Genomic DNA, 23784 nt, shown 5'->3' with positions numbered 1-23784 from the left:
GGAGCAGGAGCAAGTTTCGCCCCCAACCCGGAGTACCCTCGTCCCCCTCCTGGAGCCCTGACCTGGGGGTAAGTTTTGGCGGAGATGCCGCGGGGTTACCCTGGAGCTCGCAGGGTGCACATCCTGATCCTCCAGGAGTGGTAGGGTGAGCTACCATCACCCCTACGGGCGGAGGCCAGTTTTGATATGGCCTTGGCCGCCCGGCTGATTTTCATCCCAGCTGTTGCTGGGATGGGCGTTGTAGTGCCACCCTGATTGTGGGTCCCACCTGTAGGTGGGACCAGGTTCCCTTTCATGTTATCCCGGCTGTTGCTGGGATGGGCGTGATTGCCCCCCTGAAGATCGATGGTCCCACCTGTAGGTGGGACTGGCTCCCCAGAAAGAAGACGGAGGGGAGTGTGGTGTTCGTGGAACCATTCCTAGTACGAGCTACCCAGTAGCCATGACGTCAGACGGCGGGAATCTGCTCGTGCAGGCTATTCCAGAAGCTGACAGCTACATGTGAAGATGTATAGGTGAGTTCGGGGCAACCCACGGTTATTATATAGATAGTGTTAGGTAGATAAACACCATATATTTTATTATTCAAGTTCTTTATCCGTTCTGCAGTGCTATATGTAAATAATTTCACTTGGGACGAACGTCGCCCCGTCCATCCGAGGAAAAAATTCCTTATTCGGACGATGATCATTTTGAAGAAACCAAAACTTTGGATACTTAATTATTCATAATGATCTTTTTTTGAATTCTTAATTAATTTGAAGATTGTTTTAACATATAGCATCGATTTTAGGAATCATAAGATCCATAATCTAATTAGGGAAAAGAGCACGGACATGCATGTACGGTTTGTTTACATGTATATGATGGTTGTTTTACCGTTTTCTTTTTTTCAGATTTTATTGTAAAGAAATAGTATGAAAAGGCGTTAATAGACTCATCACCTTTCCCCACAAAAAATTGTTGTAAACAATGAACCCGGACAGTATAGAAGGTGAGACTTTTTATTTAAGAATTACAGTCAAGTCGTACCCAACCCGACTCGCACCCAAACCAACTCGTACTCAAATGGTCAGGTCGTACCTAAAACTATGTGGTTCACTACAGGCAGATCAATATTTATTATAAGAAAATAAAATGAACGTATGTTGTTATGTTTTGTATATATATTGTATTATATATTTTTATTTAAATATTGAATTCAGTGAATCAGAAAGAACCTACTTTTTGTGTTTATTATATACTGTATCAAACCAACATTTTTTGCATGCAAGAAAATTTCACAAGGTTCACAAGAGCCTTAAAGTTGTTGTACTCAGTGTACAATAATAGAGAGCCCCCAGCAGCATACCTATTCCCATGGATTTACATCAAGGTTTCGTTGATGTTGTCTGTAGCACCTTCCCAATAAGAGACTAAATTGTCTTGAATACTTCTCAATGGAAACCTGTCCATATCCTATTGGAGTAAATATGAGTGAAAATAACACTACGTGTGTGGATAAGGCCTGATTGAAAAATAAGCTGCTCAAACCGGGTTTACGTATCTTCTGTAAATCATGAAATAAAGTTTTCACCAAAAAAAATATGGTTTTCAGCAGATTAAATGTCATAATAAGAAAATATGAGCGCAAAGGAATGCGCAAAGTGAGCTGTGAATGCACGGTGAATGATATCTGAACACTATGTCAACTCAAGATAAACAATTTATTTAGAGTGCCTCAGGAGTTATCCTTACCTTATGTTTCATCAATAAATAAACTTTATGTATGTATTGTTTTCAGCAAAATATAATCTTATTTGACTGAACGTTAAGTAAACGCTGAAAGAACAATGAGTGCAAGGTGAACGGTTTTTGAACGGTTAGTATGAATGGAGTGGAGCGGAAAGTGAAAGTGAAAGCACTGCGAATACACACTGAGCGCACGGTGAATGCACAGAAAAATGGGAAAGTAGAATGTTTCAGTTTGTGTTGATTCTGTTGAATGTCTATGACTTGTTATTTTGAATACTGTATTACTCAAGTACTTCCACAATTCAATTGTTTTGCATCAAATCATGATAATATAAAATGTTGTCATAGTTTCGTTAAGTTTTGTACAGTATATGTATGCAAAAAAAAACCAGATATTTAAAAATCTGCAAGATATGCTTCTTGCCATTTTATGGGATATTAATTCCTACAAATGTAGCACTATATTAAGAAATCTACGGACACAGACAAGCTGAATGGGGCCATGTTAACTCATTGTATACATTTACTTGTATCTTACTACAATATTTCTGTTTGTATTTCTAACTTAAGAAAAGGAATTTTGAATTTGTCATCGCAAAAATTCTCTCCCTTATGTCAGGCTCTGAAGAAGGGAAGAAGCGAGATTTACTGGGAAAGAAACGCGACTCTAAGAAAGGGCAGAAAGATCAGGGGTACGTCAAGTTCGACGAGGAGGACTCTGACACATCTCAGCTCACCTTAGATGAAGTCAAGTGAGTTAACTCTATCTCAGTTATATCTCAGCTGATCTTAAAGCTAAACACGACTTGTAAAAGGCATTGTCCGCCATATTTCTCGTCTTTACTGAGCTTGATCATTATCAAAGCATAAAATTCCAGAAAACGACTGAAATTTTATAACTTTAAAATGTCATAGCTTTTGTTCCAAAAATGCTATCCTCATGAAATTTAAAGTGTTGTTAAGCATTTGAATAAATGATATCTTTCAAATAGAATAATGTTTGTTTGCCAGCAAAAGAAATGGCTTAATTGGGTTGCTAATATAAGCTGCCGACCGCCAAACAGGTCAAAGTATTTCACTCTTTATTTGTATTTTAGAAATCTCAATCTACCGTGAAAAACATCAAGTCAGTTTACCTACCCAATGTTTTTTTTACGAAGAAATAAAAGAAGATAAAAGAAATACTGTATACAGGGAAATATTCGCCCCCGTTTTATTTTGGCCCCCGTTTTAATTTGGCCCCCATTTTATTTTGGCCCTTCGCCCTCATTGTCAGTGGGCAGATTTAAGACTGGGCGAATTCCGATGTCTTCAATTATTTCTCTATAAACAAAACTGCGTCTGGGTGAATTCAGTAAGGGGCAAAACTGCTTGCAATTGTATAAGAGCAAAAATGACATGAGGTGAAAAGAACCCTGATACAGAACCTAATTAACATTACTTGACAACCAAGTTAATCATTGATTTAATGAGTTTTTGGTGAATGACCTAGTATATTTAATGTACACACTTTATGAACTCATTTTGTTTTATTTCTGTTGTGGTCTTATTTTGAGTTGTTTCACTGTTTTACAGGAGTCCCTCTAAGGTGAAGAAAACCAAGTCGTTTTTCAAAAAGCAGAAACCAAAGGTGAGTGACCTCGGACCTTTGCCTTGATATTGTCCCTTGAGGAACAAAATGCAGTAGTCTTTCTGCTTGAGTTAATTCTGTATGTGGGTAAATGAACTTTAATTTTTAGGTCTCATTAGAGTAAACATTGGTTATGGTGACAATGATTATCAAAAAAGAATTTCAAATTGTTGACCGTTTTTGATATTTTTTTATTTTTGAAATAATGTACAGAAAGTTATAGTGATACTTTACACAAGTCAATTAAATTTTAGGAAGAAAAGAAGGACAAAGATGGAAAGAAAGATGAAAAGGAAAAAGAAAAGGAAGTGAAGAAAGAAGAGAAAGATGGAAAGAAACACAAAACAAAAGGAAAAAAGAAATCCAAGCATGAGCCTCCAGCTCCAGCTGAACCAGGTACGTACAGGTAGATGATGACATCACAGGTATGTACAGGCAGATAATGGCATCACATGTATGTACAGGTAGATGATGACATCACAGGTATGTACAGGTAGATGATGACATCACAGGTAAGCACAGGTAGATGATGACATCACAGGTATGTACAGGTAGATAATGACATCACAGGTATGTACAGGCAGATAATGACATCACAGGAAAGCACAGGTAGATGATGACATCACAGGTATGTACAGGTAGATAATGACATCACAGGTACATACAGGTAGATGACAGGTACATACAGGTAGATAATGACATCACAGGTATGTACAGGCAGATAATGACATCACAGGTATGTACAGGTAGATAATGACATCACAGGTATGTACAGGTAGATAATGACATCACAGGTACGTACAGGTAGATAATGACATCACAGGTATGTACAGGTAGATAATGACATCACAGGTATGTACAGGTAGATGATGACATCACAGGTACGTACAGGTAGATAATGACATCACAGGTAAGCACAGGTAGATAATGACATCACAGGTAAGCACAGGTAGATAATGACATCACAGGTAAGCACAGGTAGATGATGACATCACAGGTACGTACAGGTAGATAATGACATCACAGGTACGTACAGGTAGATAATGACATCACAGGTAAGCACAGGTAGATGATGACATCACAGGTACGTACAGGTAGATAATGACATCACAATAGATGGGTAAGAGTGAGCAAGGTACGTACAGGTAGACAATGACATCACAACAGATGGGTAACAGTGAGAAAGGTATGTACAGGTAGATAATGAAAGAGCAACAATATTTTTTCTGACTGTTCCATCTTTCTATCCTTTCAGAAGAAGCCACTAAGCCTATTTTTGGTGTGCCCCTCTCTGTGGCTGTGGAGCGGAGTCCAAGTCATGATGGAATCGATTTGCCGCGACTATTCAGGGAGTGTGTGGACTATATAGAAGAGCACGGTAAGAATTAAGGTGGCTCTATACACCACTTTTTGATGACGCAGTACGCAAAAAAGTAAATCTGGAAACATGCATTTCCGGTACTGGCTGATTTAAACTGAGGTGAATTGTATGGGAACCGCTATTTTGAAAAATTTGTTTAATGGATAGATTTAATTTGATAATTGGAAAATTCATTGCTTACAAGTAATGTGGTATGTGACACCTTCACGTTTTGTGGTATTATTTATCGAAATAAACAATAAAATCAAATATAAATTTTTAAAGAGTTTCTTTAGCAACATTGATATGTTACACCGTAGCGCAGTGGGGTAGTGGGTTCACAACAAACCAGGAGGTCATGAGTTCGATTCCCGTTGAGAACAATAAAAATTTTAACTTTCCAAAAAATTCTTAAACATATTTTTTGGTTGAATACCGTGAAAGAAAATTCTAAACAGGTTAAAATATTTCAATTATAATATACTTTAATGCACATTAATATCGACACCTAACGGGGATGAGAGGGTTGCTTTGAATTTCTCTCAGGTTGGGATACATAAATCCTATTAGCCTAGTCAATGTTCCCCTTTATTTTTTTGACTTAGTTTTGCATTAAAGCGAATATATTCACTTATACAGGGCAAAGTCTATAATGAAATATGTATGTATTTATCATTCCAACATTATGTTTAGGAAATTTTCTTCAACTCAGAAATGAAAAGTCCCCAAGGTGTTTTGGCCTTGGGACTTAGGAACGATAACCCTTACATGAGGAACTTTCATACCAAATAAAATTTAAGATATTTTTTGTGTTTATTTGCAATGGTTTTCATTCAATTTTGTATGTCAAATTTATTAAAATACATTTTATATAAACATTTAAATATAAAAAATTATGTTTTGGGGAAACACTAAAAAAAATTGCAATAATAACATTTTTGAATGTTTAGAAGTGTTATATTTTTTTCTATGTGTCCGAAGGAAATATCGATCATATGACAAAATAATTTCTCTCAATTTGTTGATAGCTGTCTTTTTAAAAAATATTTTACAAAAACACGAAAAAACATTAAAATATTCTTTAAAAATACCTATAGTATCCCTATCGTCGTTTTAATATTTGATAAGTATATGTTTTGTGGTCTTCTATTGAAAATTGGAATAGACTGTGGGTGTATAGAGCCACCTTAATTTAAATGTCAGGGAGTGTGTGGACTATATAGTAGAGCATGGTAAGAATCAAATTAAATATCAGGGAGTGTGTGGACTATATAGAAGAGCATGGTAAGAATCAAATCAAATATCAGGGAGTGTGTGGACTATATAGAAGAGCATGGTAAGAATCAAATCAAATATCAGGGAGTGTGTGGACTATATAGAAGAGCATGGTAAGAATCAAATCAAATGTCAGGGAGTGTGTGCAGTATATAGAAGAGCATGGTAAGCATCAAATCAAATGTCAGGGAGTGTGTGCAGTATATAGAAGAGCATGGTAAGCATCAAATCAAATGTCAGGGAGTGTGTGGACTATATAGAAGAGCATGGTAAGTATCAAATCAAATGTCAGGGAGTGTGTGCAGTATATAGAAGAGCATGGTAAGCATCAAATCAAATGTCAGGGAGTGTGTGGACTATATAGAAGAGCATGGTAAGAATCAAATCAAATGTCAGGGAGTGTGTGCAGTATATAGAAGAGCATGGTAAGCATCAAATCAAATGTCAGGGAGTGTGTGGACTATATAGAAGAGCATGGTAAGAATAAAATCAAATGTCAGGGAGTGTGTGCAGTATATAGAAGAGCATGGTAAGCATCAAATCAAATGTCAGGGAGTGTGAGGACTATATAGAAGAGCACGGTAAGAATTAAATCAAATATTGGGGAGTGTGAAGACTGTATTGAACAGCACCTTGTCCTTGGGCAACAGTTTGCGAGCCAGTCCGACAGATCAACTGTTACCAGTCAACAATTGTATACTGTTGTGTGATGTGCAGGTCTTTCTATATGATCCTTTATGATTGACAGGTCTTCTTTATGATTGACAGGTCGTCTTTATGATTAACAGGTCCTCTTTATGATTGACAGGTCTTCTTTATGATTGACAGGTATTCTTTATGATTGACAGGTCTTCTTTATGATTGACAGGTCTTCTTTATGATTGACAGGTCTATCGTGTGAGGGGATCTACCGGATCTCGGGGGTCAAGTCTAAGATTCAAATGCTGAAGGACTGCTACAACAGGGGGGCACCTGTCTACCTGGAGGAGCACGAACCCAACATCATCGCGAGTCTACTCAAACAGTTCCTGAGGGAGCTCCCCGAGCCAGTGCTGACCAAGGCACTGATGGGCAAGTTTGAGGAGGCATCAGGTAAACCAATAAATGATGTTAATCTTTTGAGGTTATTTATCAATAAATTGTGTCCTAATTATGCATTCTACACATGTAGTTACTAATTTCTTGCCTTAAAAAAACCACCGAATTGGAGACTTTCCCTTTAAATGCAATACTGTACAGATCATTTTAAATTAACCTTGTTTATTGTTCATTATAATGCAACAGTCACACCTAAGATCAAGAGATGACATTAAATATGACGTTTTGATCAGCTATTAACTTTACACGGAAATTAATGTTTTGGCTTCTCAGTAGGTTTCAATCAACAAAGATATTAACATAATTGATATGACTATTGATTGATGAGGCTACATTGTCTGTTGATAGTGGTGCGTGGTGAGATAGCAAGATGTGATACGTTCAGGCGACTTATCAATGAACTCCCGACCTGTAACCGACTACTTCTGTCCTGGATGATTGTGCACATGACACATGTAATACAAAGGGTAGGTGTTACATGTAATATATTACAAAGGGTAGGTGTAACATATAATGTGATACAAAGGGTAGGTGTTACATGTAATATATTACAAAGGGTAGGTGTTACATATAATGTGATACAAAGGGTAGGTGTTACATGTAATGTGATACAAAGGGTAGGTGTTACATGTAATATATTACAAAGGGTAGGTGTTACATATAATGTGATACAAAGGGTAGGTGTTACATGTAATGTGTTACAAAGGGTAGGTGTAACATATAATGTGATACAAAGGGTAGGTGTTACATGTAATATGTTACAAAGGGTAGGTGTAACATGTAATATGATACAAAGGATAATTGTTACATGTAATGTGATACAAAGGGTAATTGTAACGTAATATATTACAAAGGGTAGGTGTTACATTTAATGTGATACAAGGGGTAGGTGTTACATGTAATGTGTTACAAAGGGTAGGTGTTACATGTAATATGTTACAAAGGTTAGGTGTTACATGTAATGTGTTACAAAGGGTAGGTGTTACATGTAATGTGTTACAAAGGGTAGGTGTTACATGTAATATAATGCAAAGGGTAGGTGTTACATGTAATATGATACAAAGGGTAGGTGTTACATGTAATATAATGCAAAGGGTAGGTGTTACATGTAGCGAGAGAGAGAGAGAGAGAACAAGATGAGTCTACAAAACGTGTCCATTGTTCTGTGTTATAATTGTGTTGTATATTGTATGTGTTCAGGAGAAAGAGAACAAGATGAGTCTACAGAACGTGTCCATTGTCCTGTGTTATAATTGTGTTGTATATTGTATGTGTTCAGGAGAAAGAGAACAAGATGAGTCTACAGATCGTGTCCATTGTACTGTGTCATAATTGTGTTGTATATTGTTTGTGTTCAGGAGAAAGAGAACAAGATGAGTCTACAGAACGTGTCCATTGTACTGTGTTATAATTGTGTTGTATATTGTATGTGTTCAGGAGAAAGAGAACAAGATGAGTCTACAGAACGTGTCCATTGTACTGTGTTATAATTGTGTTGTATATTGTATGTGTTCAGGAGAAAGAGAACAAGATGAGTCTACAGAACGTGTCCATTGTTCTGAGTCCCACCATGCAGATCTCGCACCGAGTCCTCAATGTTCTGTTCCAGTCCTCCAGTAAACTCTTCTCAGACGTCGAGATCAAAAAGTGAGTACAGGTTTTTGAAACTTGAGAAAAAAAAGTTATAAAATCAATATCAAAAATGAGTTATAAACATCAAAATAGAAATTAATTCCTTCATCATGTTGTTGTTATTATGTTTGAATATTGTAAAAATCCATTTTTGTTTTTAACATACATGTATCACTATTACAATGGTATGTGTTTATTGTATACTGTGAATACATCAGGAAATGTCATGTGGAGTCAGAGCACAGCTGTTTCTTCATGTTAAAATGATCTTAATTAAGTCAGAATATACATGGTCTTCATTCGGTTGAGTTAATCAAAGTTTTCCTTATTTTAAGGGGATAAGTTAAATGACATGTGTATACATAAATGTCTAGATAGATCATTGAATTCAATAGAGAGAGGGCTTGTAAATGTCATAATCTGCTGTCAAATTGATTTAACCTTGTATTATTTCATATCAGATATGCTAGTAAGCCCCCAATCTGTTTTATTGATTTTACCCTGTATTTGTTCATATCAGATATAATTTCCTAATCTGTTAAAATGATTTAACCCCATATTATTTCTTTTCAGATATAAGCCCTCTATCTGTCAATTTGATTTAACCCCATATAATTTCATATCAGATATAAACCCCCGATCAAGCCCACGACATCTCGCTGGTCCCTGGAACTCCCAGAATCCCTTGCTCTGATGGAGGAGGAGCTACACAAACAGGAATCTCTACTGAACGCGCTGCACGCTGAGATCAATGCTGGATCTACAGACCAGGAGAAGGAAGAGCTACTGTGGGAGGTCCAACGTATTGTCACCCAACTCAAACGGAAGGTAGGTCCAACATATCGTCACCTAACTCCAAAAGAAGGTAGGTCCAATGTATCGTCATCCAGCTCAAATGGAAGGTAGGTCCAACGTATCGTCACCCAACTCAAACGGAAGGTAGGTCCAACGTATCGTCACCCAACTCAAATGGAAGGCAGGTCCAACGTAATGTCACGCAACTGAAACGGAAAGTAGGTCCAACTTATCGTCACGCAACTCAAACGGAAGGTAGGTCCAACATATCGTCACCTAACTCCAAAAGAAGGTAGGTCCAATGTATCGTCATCCAGCTCAAATGGAAGGTAGGTCCAACGTATCGTCACCCAACTCAAACGGAAGGTAGGTCCAACGTATCGTCACCCAACTCAAATGGAAGGCAGGTCCAACGTAATGTCACGCAACTGAAACGGAAAGTAGGTCCAACTTATCGTCACGCAACTCAAACGGAAGGTAGGTCCAACGTATCGTCATCCAACTCAAATGGAAGGTAGGTCTAATGTATTGTCATCCAACTCAAATGGAAGGTAGGTCAAACATATCGTCATCCAACTCAAAAGAAGGTAGGTCCAACATATCATAAACCGAACTCAAATGGAATGTAGGTCCAACTTATCGTCACGCAACTCAAACGGAAGGTAGGTCCAACGTATCGTCATCCAACTCAAATGGAAGGTAGGTCAAACGTATCGTCATCCAACTCAAAAGAAGGTAGGTCCAACATATCATAAACCGAACTCAAATGGAAGGTAGGTTCAACGTGTCGTCACACAACTTATATGGATGGTGGCTCCAACATATCTTCACCCAACTCAAAAGGAAGGTAGGTCCAACGTGTAGTCACTCAACTCAAATGGAAGGTAAGTCAAAGTGAAGTCATCCAACTCAAACGGAAGTTGGATCCAACCTATTATCATCACCCAACTCAAATGGATGGTATGTACAATGTGTAATTACACAACTCAAAGAGAAAGTATTCCAAAGTTTGTCACCCAACTCAAACAGAAGTTTACTGATACACAACTCAAACGGAGGGTAGGTCTAGATTAAAAGTTGTCTGTTTCAATGGAAGCTTTCCTTTGGAAGGTAAAGCTAATACAATTATAACTAAATCAAAACCTCAGAAAGTAATTCCAGGTTGTCTAGGTGATTACATCTACATAAAGCAGCTCTATTTTATATATATTTCTAACGTTGCTGTCAAATGTTTATTTGTTCAAAGTGTTTTTTTTTCAAGTTCTGCAGAGGGATTTGGGAAATAGATCAGAATTTAAAGTGAAATTATAAGAGAGAAAAACATTTTCCAATGAACTTGACTGTATTTTCAAATTCAATCTTTCAAGACCCCGTCTTTCATTACTCTCAGTACTTTGATTATTTAGATAAAACAGAAACAGAAAGAAACAACAGAGAAAAAACCAACAAGAGAATCAAGGCCCCCAACTCTAGCAGAGGAGGAGGAGCTAAAGCTAGATCTACAGGTGCCTGTCAAACAACATGCCCCGCCCCCTCCCCAACAGGCGCCAATCACACAGCAAGAGGCTCCGCCCACAACAGAAACAGCCAATCAAGATGTGGCTGATACACAGGTCATTCCACAAGGCCCAGAGGTCAAGATGAAGGAATCAGTGGAGACTGTGGGGACAGCAAGTGATGGGGGAGCAGGGATGGAGTCACAGATTGCAACAGCCAATCAGGAGGAAGAATCTACAGCTCAGACTGACCAGCGTAAGGATGGAGAGGAGAAGATGGAAACCATCACGCAGAGAGTAGAGGACTCTGTGGACTCGGGAGACGTAACAGCAGAAGTGACTGAGGACCCACAGAAACAGGACTCTGCTTTAGGGGTTCAAATTGAGGAGAAAATTCCTGAGACCAAAACAACTCCAATACTGGAGGTGGATGTGATACCCACAGACCAGGTAGTACTATTCTGTAGTTTATCCACAGTTGTTAGAGACAGATAAATTTCATATATGGGTTGTTATATTGAGCTCTCTTGATATAAAGCTGTTGTAGACAACATATTACAATAAATCACCTTTAACAGGATTTTACTAATAGAGGAAATACTGGGTGCATGGCATTGAAAACATTTGATTTTAAGATTATTAAATGAATAAAGGTTTAATGATCAGTCTTTCTGTTTAAAGTTTTTTTAACTAAGAGGCATTTCTTCCCAATTATGCTCAATATTAAAATAAAGTGAATAACATTTAAACTTTTGCATCATTTACCAAATCAAAAGTCATATATAGGTTAGATTAGATACAACAGCGTGTGTACTGCTCATTCACAAGTACTTGCCAAGCACATCTTTTGTTAATCTTTAAACATTCTAATGGATGAGTTGTACCCTACAGGATGATGGAGAAAAGGAGGAAACAGTTGGAGAAAATGAAGATAAAAAAGAGGGACAGGTTAACAAGGACTCGGGACCTGAGCCAAGTGGAGTACAGGACAAAACGGCTGCAGGGGTCAAGGAGGAGGGAGACTCCTCGGATGACCAGTTTGAGAACACGGCAGAGGAAATTATGGAGGCAGAGAGGGGCGTGGCCCACACTTGGACAGATGACAGTGAAGCCTGTGTGACAGATCAGGAGGAAACTAGGTCAGAGGTCAAAAAAGTTCATCAGGTAAAGGAGGTTAGGGAAAAGATAGAGGAGTCCGGAATGGAGGAAGTGGAGGCGGGTGAAGACGAGGCGGACGGAGAACCAAGACACGGGGACCAGTCACAGAATGAGGAGTTTGAGAATGGTGAGTTCAGAGGGGTACCGAAAGGAGTATACAGTAAAACACGGTTATAGCGAACACGCTTATAATGATTTGACGCTTACAGGGAAATGATTTTCATTCCCCCTGACTATATTACTTGTTGTAAACTTGACGGATAAAACAAATTACGCTTATAACGAAGCAAAATCGCCCGTCACTGGCGCTTCGTTATAACCATGTTTTACTGTAGATTGAAATGAATATATGTAGAGGGGTACAGAAAAAATTTAATGTCTAAATTGAATTAGTATTGAGGGGTAACAAAAGAGTTCAATGTACAGGTATATAAAGAGATACTAAAAACTATTCCTGTTTAGAAATGAATAAATGAAGAGTGATATAATGTTTAGAATAAGAGCTGCACAGAATCAGAATTTAAAATATATGTAAGAATAGAATAATCCAACGAGTCAGTGTTTGTAAAGGATACATAAGTTAAGAGGGGCTGTAAAATTCTCGGTGTTTGAAGAAGATGGGTAGTAAGGATTGTTAGTGATGTTAGACTAAACAGAGACTAACACCAGATGAAGTCAGTGTTTGAAATGTGTATAAGTAACTTATTAATAGGAAGATACATGTATAAGTAACTTATTAATAGGAATATACATGTATAAGTAACTTATTGATAGGAAGATACATGTATAAGTAACTTATTAATAGGAAGATACATGTATAAGTAACTTATTAATAGGAAGATACATGTATAAGTAACTTATTGATAGGAAGATACATGTATAAGTCACTTATTAATAGGAAGATACATGTATTAAGTAACTTATTTAATAGGAAGATACATGTATAAGTAACTTATTGATAGGAAGATACATGTATAAGTAACTTATTGATAGGAAGATACATGTATAAGTCACTTATTATTAAGAAGATACGTGTATAAGTAACTTATTGATAGGAAGATACATGTATAAGTAACTTATTGATAGGAAGATACATGTATAAGTAACTTATTGATAGGAAGATACATGTATCAGTAACTTATTAATAGGAAGATACATGTATAAGTAACTTATTGATAGGAAGATACATGTATAAGTAACTTATTGATAGGAAGATACATGTATAAGATACATGTATAAGTAACTTATTGATAGGAAGATACATGTATAAGTAACTTATTAATAGGAAGATACATGTATAAGTAACTTATTGATAGGAAGATACATGTATAAGTCACTTATTATTAAGAAGATACATGTATAAGTAACTTATTGATAGGAAGATACATGTATAAGTAACTTATTGATAGGAAGATACATGTATTAAGTAACTTATTGATAGGAAGATACATGTATAAGTAACTTATTAATAGTAATAGGAAGATACATGTATAAGTAACTTATTGATAGGAAGATACATGTATAAGTAACTTATTAATAGGAAGATACATGTATAAGTAACTTATTATTAAGAAGATACATGTATAAGTAACTTATTGATAGGAAGATACATGTATAAGTAACTTATTAATAGTAATAGGAAGATACATGTATAAGTAACTTATTAATAGTAATAGGAAGATACATGTATAAGTAACTTATTGATAGGAAGATACATGTATAAGTAACTTATTAATAGGAAGATACATGTATAAGTCACTTATTAATAGGAAGATACAATGTACATGTATAAGTAACTTATTAATAGGAAGATACATGTATATGTCACTTATTAATAGGAAGATACATGTATAAGTCACTTATTGATAGGAAGATACATGTATTAAGTAACTTATTAATAGGAAGATACATGTATAAGTAACTTATTGATAGGAAGATACATGTATAAGTAACTTATTGATAGGAAGATACATGTATTAAGTAACTTATTAATAGGAAGATACATGTATAAGTAACTTATTAATAGGAAGATACATGTATAAGTAACTTATTAATAGTAATAGGAAGATACATGTATAAGTAACTTATTAATAGGAAGATACATGTATAAGTAACTTATTGATAGGAAGATACATGTATAAGTAACTTATTAATAGGAAGATACGTGTATAAGTAACTTATTAATAGGAAGAAACATGTATAAGTAACTTATTAATAGGAAGATACATGTATAAGTAACTTATTGATAGGAAGATACATGTATAAGTAACTTATTGATAGGAAGATACATGTATAAGTAACTTATTAATAGGAAGATACATGTATTAAGTAACTTATTAATAGGAAGATACATGTATAAGTCACTTATTAATAGGAAGATACATGTATTAAGTAACCTAAAGTAGATTCATGTGTGAATACAAACAAAACTCAAATACAGACCAAGAGTTTGTAACTGGGGAAGATTGACTGCTGTCATGTTAACACAATGTTTTTATGAATATTCATTCCAGATGGAGAGTTTGCCTATGATGATGAAATGATGACTCTGTTGGATGAAGAACAAGCACTTATTCTGGAGGAGGAGGAGCTTTTGGCTATAGGTATTGAATATTCAACAAGAGGGTTTAAGTAGAGGAGCTTCTGGCTATAGATAATGAATAATCAACGAGAGGGTTTAAGTAGAGAAGCTTTTGGCTATAGATGATGAATATTCAACAAGACGGTTTAAGTAGAGGAGCTTCTCGCTATAGGTATTGAATATTCAACAAGAGGGTTTAAGTAGAGGAGCTTCTGGTTATAGATAATGAATATTCAAAAAGAGGGTTTAAGTAGGGGAGCTTCTGGCTATATATAATGAATATGCAACAGAGGATTATTATTATGCAAAAAAGGGGTTCCTTTAATATTCATTTGAAAATGAAATAATTATTAATTTCAGTCGCACCTGCTGTTATGGCCACCTTTAAACAGCGGCCACTTGCCATTAGTGGCCAGTTTCAATCCCGCATGTTTAGTTTTTCACTATATAATTCATTTAAGAAGCCACCTCTCTAATGCGGCCAGCGGGCAGTGTTTTTAGGCCCCGTGCTTTCAACATGTCTGTTTTGTAACATGACTTCTGACATGTGACCCCGTATCGAAAGAAGCTAAACTTAGACGATAATGAGTTTATAGCAAATAATTGAGTGTGTAATTTGAATTCTGCTAAGATTTAATGAGATAATTGTTTATAACACCAGTTTTGTGTTGTTTATATATCTATTTATACACTCAATTCAGTTATTACATGGCCAGTCCTGCGCTAAACAGCTTAATATGTACCGCAATTTGCCTAATATATACGCACCGTTTTTCTAGAAAATGTCTTTGTGCGAAAGAAATGTGTATTATACACCCCAATGGAATTACACCATAGGGCTTTAAGTTTCTTGGATGGAAAGTGTACGCGTGTACAAAATGGTATTACGGTGACTCTACCGATATTGTGTACTGCACGGCTCAGTGCAAAAATCTCTAATGACAAGAGGGTAGAAGAAAAGGGGAGTAACTCACTCCAGAAAATTAATTCGTACGTAGAATACTCCTGAAAACACCACAAAAGACATTATAGAGACATTGATAGATAAAGATTTATACAATGTTATTTTATTACAGAGAGAGAATTGAGAACAAAGATAGACACAGAGAAACACGAGATAGAGAGATTAAACCAGGAACTGGATGAGCTCAAATATCTAAGACAGGACTCAGATGTTGAGGAATACAGCTCCGAGTCAGACAGCAGCTATGAGAGTGAGGACGAGGAGGACCTACAGGAGATCCTCAAACAGCTGATAGCTAAGAACGAGGACCAGGAGGTAATGTAAATTACTATATACTGTGGAATCATTAAATTTCGTTTGGGCCAATTTTCGTGGATGGCATAAATTTTACAGGTTCGTGGATGTAATTTCATGTATTCTTATATACCTACAAAAGAAAATATAACTTTATTACCCTAATTTATCAATTTGTGGAGGATGTTATTTCGTGGATGAGAGGTACCCACGAATTCCACGAAAATTGAGCCACCACGAAATCTAATGATTCCACAGTAACAGATAATATAAACGTATGGGGATACAGGTATATCTAACAGCTGATAGTGAGGAATGAAGATCAGGAGGTAATGTAAACAGATGATAGCTAGGAATGAAGACCAGGAGGTAATATAAACTGATGATAGCTAGGAATGAGGATCCGGAGGTTTTATAAACAGATGATAGCTTGGAATGAAGACCAGGAGGTAATATAAACTGATGATAGCTAGGAATGAGGATCAGGAGGTTTTATAAACAGATGATAGCTAGGAATGAGGACCAGGAGGTAATATAAACATATGATAGTACGGAATGAAGACCAGGAGGTAATATAAACTGATGATAGCTAGGAATGAGGATCAGGAGGTTTTATAAACAGATGATAGCTAGGAATGAGGATCAGGAGGTAATATAAACAGATGATAGCTAGGAATGAGGATCAGGAGGTAATATAAACAGATGATAGCTAGGAATAAGGATCAGGAGGTAATATAAACTGTAGATGATAGCTAGGAATGAGGACCAGGTGGAAATATAAACATATGATAGCTAGGAATGAGGACCAGGAGGTAATATAAACATATGATAGCTAGGAATGAGGACCAGGAGGTAATATAAACATATGATAGTAAGGAATGAAGACCAGGTTGAAATATAAACATATGATAGCTAGGAATGAGGATCAGGAGGTAATATAAACAGATGATAGCTAGGAATGAGGACCAGGAGGTATTATAAACAGATGATAGCTAGGAATGAGGACCAGGTCGAAATATAAACAGATGATAGCTAGGAATGAAGACCAGGAGGTAATATAAACAGATGATAGTAAGGAATGAAGACCAGGTGGAAATATAAACATATGATAGCTAGGAATGAGGATCAGGAGGTTTTATAAACAGATGATAGCTAGGAATGAGGATCAGGAGGTAATATAAACAGATGATAGCTAGGAATGAGGATCAGGAGGTAATATAAACAGATGATAGCTAGGAATGAGGATCAGAAGGTAATATAAACAGATGATAGTAAGGAAAGAAGACCAGGTGGAAATATAAACATATGATAGCTAGGAATGAGGATCAGGAGGTTTTATAAACAGATGATAGCTAGGAATGAGGATCAGGAGGTAATATAAACAGATGATAGCTAGGAATGAGGATCAGGAGGTAATATAAACAGATGATAGCTAGGAATGAGGATCAGGAGGTAATATAAACAGATGATAGCTAGGAATGAGGATCAGGAGGTAATATAAACAGATGATAGCTAGGAATGAGGATCAGGAGGTAATGTAAACAGATGATAGCTAGGAATGAGGATCAGGAGGTAATATAAACATATGATAGCTAGGAATGAGGACCAGGAGGTAATATAAACATATGATAGTAAGGAATGAAGACCAGGTTGAAATATAAACATATGATAGCTAGGAATGAGGATCAGGAGGTAATATAAACAGATGATAGCTAGGAATGAGGACCAGGAGGTATTATAAACAGATGATAGCTAGGAATGAGGACCAGGTCGAAATATAAACAGATGATAGCTAGGAATGAAGACCAGGAGGTAATATAAACAGATGATAGTAAGGAATGAAGACCAGGTGGAAATATAAACATATGATAGCTAGGAATGAGGATCAGGAGGTTTTATAAACAGATGATAGCTAGGAATGAGGATCAGGAGGTAATATAAACAGATGATAGCTAGGAATGAGGATCAGGAGGTAATATAAACAGATGATAGCTAGGAATGAGGATCAGGAGGTAATATAAACAGATGATAGTAAGGAAAGAAGACCAGGTGGAAATATAAACATATGATAGCTAGGAATGAGGATCAGGAGGTTTTATAAACAGATGATAGCTAGGAATGAGGATCAGGAGGTAATATAAACAGATGATAGCTAGGAATGAGGACCAGGTGGTAATATAAACATATGATAGCTAGGAATGAAGACCAGGAGGTAATATAAACATATGATAGTAAGGAATGAAGACCAGGTGGAAATATAAACATATGATAGCTAGGAATGAGGATCAGGAGGTTTTATAAACAGATGATAGCTAGGAATGAGGATTAGGAGGTAATATAAACAGATGATAGCTAGGAATGAGGATCAGGAGGTAATATAAACAGATGATAGCTAGGAATGAGGATCAGGAGGTAATATAAACAGATGATAGTAAGGAAAGAAGACCAGGTGGAAATATAAACATATGATAGCTAGGAATGAGGATCAGGAGGTTTTATAAACAGATGATAGCTAGAAATGAGGATCAGGAGGTAATATAAACAGATGATAGCTAGGAATGAGGATCAGGAGGTAATATAAACAGATGATAGCTAGGAATGAGGATCAGGAGGTAATATAAACAGATGATAGCTAGGAATGAGGATCAGGAGGTAATATAAACAGATGATAGCTAGGAATGAGGATCAGGAGGTAATGTAAACAGATGATAGCTAGGAATGAGGATCAGGAGGTAATATAAACAGATGATAGATAGGAATGAGGACCAGGAGGTAATATAAACATATGATAGTAAGGAAAGAAGACCAGGTGGAAATATAAACATATGATAGCTAGGAATGAGGATCAGGAGGTAATATAAACAGATGATAGTAAGGAATGAGGATTAGGAGGTAATATAAACAGATGATAGCTAGGAATGAGGATCAGGAGGTAATGTAAACTACTATATAACAGATGATATTAACAGGGGGGGGATACAGGTAAATCTTGAAATGCTGATAGCGAGGAATGAGAATCAGGATGTCACAATTATTGAACAATGTTGTAGGTAGTGTAAACAGCTGATACCATTATATAATAGATAATAAATAAAACAGCTAATAAACAGAAATAAGGGACAAGAGGTGATGTAACAATTAGCCAACAATCAGGACAAAAGAGAGGACCCTGGTATTGATTGCAACTAATAGTTTCTTTTTAAATATACTGTAAATTCCTAATTAAACATGAGGAATTAATATTTGCATACAATCGCAAGAAGCCGTCTTGTGAATTCTTTAAATCTCGCTTTTAGTTTTCTGACACATGTAAAGTACATGAAACTATGATAAAATTTGGGCATTTGCGATTTTATGTTCTTGCGATTTGATGGAAAATGGTTGAATTTCAGAAATAAGTACTCGCATAAAATAAGGAATCTACGATACAGTAGAGGAATGAAATAATGAATGTAGCTGCTGATTAGCACTCAAAAAATTAGATATTCATCATCATCATCATTATATTCTTTAACTTAAGCAATATCCTAAGAGTTATTTTGAAGTGCAATATTTGGAGAAAAAAAAGTACATTCTTTGGAAATGTATAAGTTTAATGCCTTAATTCTTTTTACAGAGAAAGAATGCGGAGTTGTGTAGTAAAATCCATGAAGAGAGGATGATTTGTCTGGATGTCAAGGTTCAGATCCGGATGATACAACAGAAACAGTTGGAGAGCTCTCTTAGTATACAGGCAATCCTTGGATAACAACACAATAACATAAAGACAACATGTTACAACAGAAACAGTTCGAGAGCTCTCTTAGTATACAGGCGATCCTTGGATAACAACACAATAACATAAAGACAACATGATACAACAGAAACAGTTGGAGAGCTCTCTTAGTATACAGGCGATCCTTGGATAACATCACAATAATACAACAATTACATAAAGACAACAAAACAACAACCAAAGAATTCTTTCAGCATTCAGGCAATTCTTTGACAACAACACCACACATCAACAGTTATACAACAACAGCATCTGGAGAGAGCTCTCTCTCAGCGTTAAGATTATTTATTATTCGAATGAAAACAGACAATTCATATCTTTATTGATAGAATATATAGTAAACTGTATTTACATCAATGATAGTATTCATATAACAGTGTATTACTGTCAAATGTAATTATTGTTAATACTTTAGTTATTGACCCTGACATGTATCCATTTATATTTAGGCTGCTTAGGGTGTAATGGATTCTGCATCCTGCCCTAAGTTTTGACTTGGGTAGATTTTCTGATACTGTGGTTTCATTAATATTCAAGGGTATCAATTTTCGTGGATAAAGTGAAAATCACAGTTTCAAGGATATGTAAATTCGTGGCCAATGACCCCATCAATAGAAAATATTAATAGAAATTGCATTTCAATGAACATTTAATTTCATGGATCAACTTAAAAACGAAATCCACGAAAATTGGTATTCAACGAATATTGATGAAACCATAGTATTAGTTTTTCTTTGTACACTCAGAGAATGTGTTGCAACAGATGTAAATAACATTAGTAAAGGATCTAACTTATAGATGATTGTTGATAATTTTTAAGTTCGTCAGGACTTGAATTATTAAATGAATATTCCTTGGAAATGTTGGAAATCTGCAATTTGAAAGTAATAACTGTTAGCAAATGTGTGAGCATAGGTGTATGTTTTGAAGATGAAATAGGCAAAAAATGTGAACAGTGAAAAACACCTTTGACTGTTTTCAACAGCACTAGTTATTCCAGGTATCAGATGTTAGTACATTGTACTTGTAAGAAGTTGTGTCAAATCTGGCATTTCAGATGTGTTACTTTTATATAAAAGCGATTAAACGCTGACGCAAGGAATGGCAGATCCTGTGAGGTTGTTTGGAGTACAGCTGACCTTTAATACCTTATCTCTCTGCCAATGATATTCTGTATATTGTATCTCCGAGTTTGATAACACTATCTAATGATCACAAGAAGCTGTAGATAATTGAATTAAGTTCAGATAGATAATTGAATTAAGTTCAGATTAGACATAATAAGTCCTAAGATGCCTAGATATTTCATGTCTTATGATCACTAGTACATGCCCATAATGTGATTGAGTTGAGAGTAGATATAGTATTGACTGTTTATGATGTGTATTATATGTATCTTGTTATTACCTGCATGTTGTATTGACTGTTTGTGATGTGTATTATATGTATCTTGTTATTACCTGCATGTTGTGCAATAAAGTTGTGTATATCATTGTTACTCCAATTCTCAGGTTTGTTTGTTATCATGGGGTAGATAGATTGATATAGCTGTTTAGGCTAAGACATTACCATGCTAAAGATGATTGACCCTTAATTAGATATCTAGATTGTTGATTTTGAGTTGAGATCAGGATTGACCCTTAATCAGTTTACTAGGTTGTTGATTTTGAGTTGAGATCAGGATTGACCCTTAATCAGTTGACTAGATTGTTGATTTTGAGTTGAGATCAGGATTGACCCTTAATCAGTTGACTAGTTTGTTGATTTTGAGTTGAGATCAGGATTGACCCTTAATCAGTTGACTAGATTGTTGATTTTGAGTTGAGATCAGGATTGACCCTTAATCAGTTTACTAGATTGTTGATTTTGAGTTGAGATCAGGATTGACCCTTAATCAGTTGAATAGATTGTTGATTTTGAGTTGAGATCAGGATTGACCCTTAATCAGTTGACTAGTTTGTTGATTTTGAGTTGAGATCAGGATTGACCCTTAATCAGTTTACTAGATTGTTGATTTTGAGTTGAGATTAGCCTGATTCATCCAAAATATAATCTCTATTCTGGGCTCTAACACCATTAAAAATGATCTTTGATTAATTGAAATGCAATTGCTGAAAAAATAAACAAAGTATTTCGTGTTGAAATATCTTAATGTATTTGAACTAAGATATTGAATTTTAATTTTGAGAGTAATTGATGTTGATATCAATTACATTTTGATATATGAAGTAATCTTTTTGGGACTCATAATTTATTATTATATGTTTTGTCTTCGAAAGAGATGATTTGCCTTACAGTTATTGGTATAATTATGAATACAAACCAATTAAAGATATAACTTGAGGTATCGGACATTTATTTAATAATCCCTTATTATAGTAACGCTGCCTTCCTGTGATAAACTTCTTTCTGAAAGAAAAAAATAAGCACATAATTAAAACTTGAACTCCAAGTAAAGTATTGATGTAAACACTGATACAGTTTGTTCTAAACATTGATACAGTATATAAGTAAGCATTGATACAGTATATATGTAAGCATTGATACAGTATACATGTAGATGTAAACATTGGTACAGTTTGGATGTAAATATTGATACAGTATAGATGTTAACATTGGTAAAGTGTAAATTTATAAACATTGATACAGTTTAAATATTGAATCCTTATTTTTTGAAAGATATAGTCTCATAACTGCAACGGTGTGTGCATACAAATTAAATAACGCGCGTTAGGATTTAATGCTTATATTTACATTTTTTTTTACCTTCTTGTCTTGTACGCAAATGCGAATTATACCTCAAATTTACTGTATTATCATATGGGTAAGTTCAAATTAATGGAAGAGCCACAGTAACAGCCACAAGCGTGATCTTTGATTTTCGCTTGTGACGTTGTATTTAGCAGCGTTAAACGTTTGTGACGTCACAATTAAAACTCGTGATTTAACCTATAAGTACCCTGTCTGTGTTATGGTGCTATATCTGCGGTAGCTTTACATGCAAAATATATGTGAAATGTAAATATATGGATATAAACATTGATACAGTATAGATGTAAACATTGATACAGTATGGATGTAAACATTGAAACAGTATACAGCAAAACACGGTTATAGCAAACATGCTTATAATGAATTGACACTTACAGCGAAGTGAATTTCATTCCCCAAGTCTCTATTTCATGTTGTAAACTTGACGGATAAAACGAATTGCGCTTATAACGAAGTAATATTGCCCATCCCTGGGACTTCGTTATAAGCGTGTTTTACTGTAGAAGTAAACATTGATTCAGTATAGATGTAAACAGTATGTTCTAAACATTGATACAGAATAAATGTAAACATTGATGCATTATAGATGTAAACATTGATACAGTATAGATGTAAACATTGAAAGAGTGTAAAGATGTAAACATTGATACAGTATGGATGTTAACATTGATACAGTATGGATGTAAACATTGATACAGTATGGATTTAAACATTGATACAGTATGGATGTAATTATTGATACAGTATAGATATAAACATTGATACAGTGTAAAGATGTAAACATTGATACAGTATGGATGTTAACATTGATACAGTATGGATTTAAACATTGATACAGTATGGATGTAATTATTGATACAGTATAGATATAAACATTGATAGAGTGTAAAGATGTTAACATTGATACAGTATGGATGTAATTATTGATACAGTATAGATGTAAACATTGATAGAGTGTAAAGATGTTAACATTGATACAGTATGGATGTTAACATTGATACAGTATGGATGTAATTATTGATACAGTATAGATTTAAACATTGATACAGTATGTATATTTACCTGTCAACACAGACAACGTCTACAGTGAGGGTCGTCATACTTGATACAGGAAGGGTGACAGTCATGTCTCATCGGGGGGCAATATGCTGTAATATAGAGAAAGTATATTGTGGACAAAAAAAGCAGTGTAGCCTACTATAATAATATAAGTAGTAGTG

General features: G+C 35.4%; 2 protein-coding genes across 7 annotated transcripts in view; one reads left to right on the top strand and one right to left on the bottom strand.

Annotated features, from left to right (window-relative positions):
• The window catches only part of LOC136272904 (ralA-binding protein 1-like), a 28718-nt gene extending 7428 nt beyond the window's left edge, over window positions 1-21290 (top strand). Inside the window, exons 2-16 of one of the 4 annotated variants that reach the window (XM_066075995.1) lie at window positions 897-994; window positions 2354-2486; window positions 3310-3364; window positions 3619-3760; window positions 4620-4742; window positions 6888-7091; window positions 7446-7564; window positions 8614-8744; window positions 9356-9557; window positions 10931-11470; window positions 11912-12305; window positions 14692-14781; window positions 15836-16038; window positions 19634-19750; window positions 19911-21290. In XM_066075995.1, coding sequence (XP_065932067.1) covers window positions 973-994; window positions 2354-2486; window positions 3310-3364; window positions 3619-3760; window positions 4620-4742; window positions 6888-7091; window positions 7446-7564; window positions 8614-8744; window positions 9356-9557; window positions 10931-11470; window positions 11912-12305; window positions 14692-14781; window positions 15836-16038; window positions 19634-19750; window positions 19911-19925 — 2490 coding nt within the window. In that variant the 5' untranslated portion in view covers window positions 897-972 and the 3' untranslated portion in view covers window positions 19926-21290. Of the gene's footprint in view, window positions 1-896; window positions 995-2353; window positions 2487-3309; window positions 3365-3618; window positions 3761-4619; window positions 4743-6510; window positions 6581-6887; window positions 7092-7445; window positions 7565-8613; window positions 8745-9355; window positions 9558-9635; window positions 9669-10930; window positions 11471-11911; window positions 12306-14691; window positions 14782-15835; window positions 16039-19633; window positions 19788-19910 lie in introns of those variants that run through there. The other 3 variants (XM_066075998.1, XM_066075984.1, XM_066075999.1) reach the window with 3 other exon arrangements.
• A 2336-nt stretch (window positions 21291-23626) lies between these two features.
• LOC117687408 (uncharacterized) overlaps window positions 23627-23784 on the bottom strand; it is a 102041-nt gene continuing 101883 nt past the window's right edge. For all 3 annotated transcript variants that reach the window (XM_066076019.1, XM_066076030.1, XM_066076027.1), the window contains one exon: window positions 23627-23712. In XM_066076019.1, coding sequence (XP_065932091.1) covers window positions 23630-23712 — 83 coding nt within the window. In that variant the 3' untranslated portion in view covers window positions 23627-23629. The remainder of the gene's footprint in view (window positions 23713-23784) is intronic.

This window comes from Magallana gigas, chromosome 1 (genome assembly GCF_963853765.1).
Source record: "Magallana gigas chromosome 1, xbMagGiga1.1, whole genome shotgun sequence".
Classification (NCBI taxonomy): Eukaryota; Metazoa; Mollusca; class Bivalvia; order Ostreida; family Ostreidae; genus Magallana; species Magallana gigas.
This window is presented reverse-complemented; position numbering and strand designations above follow the sequence as displayed.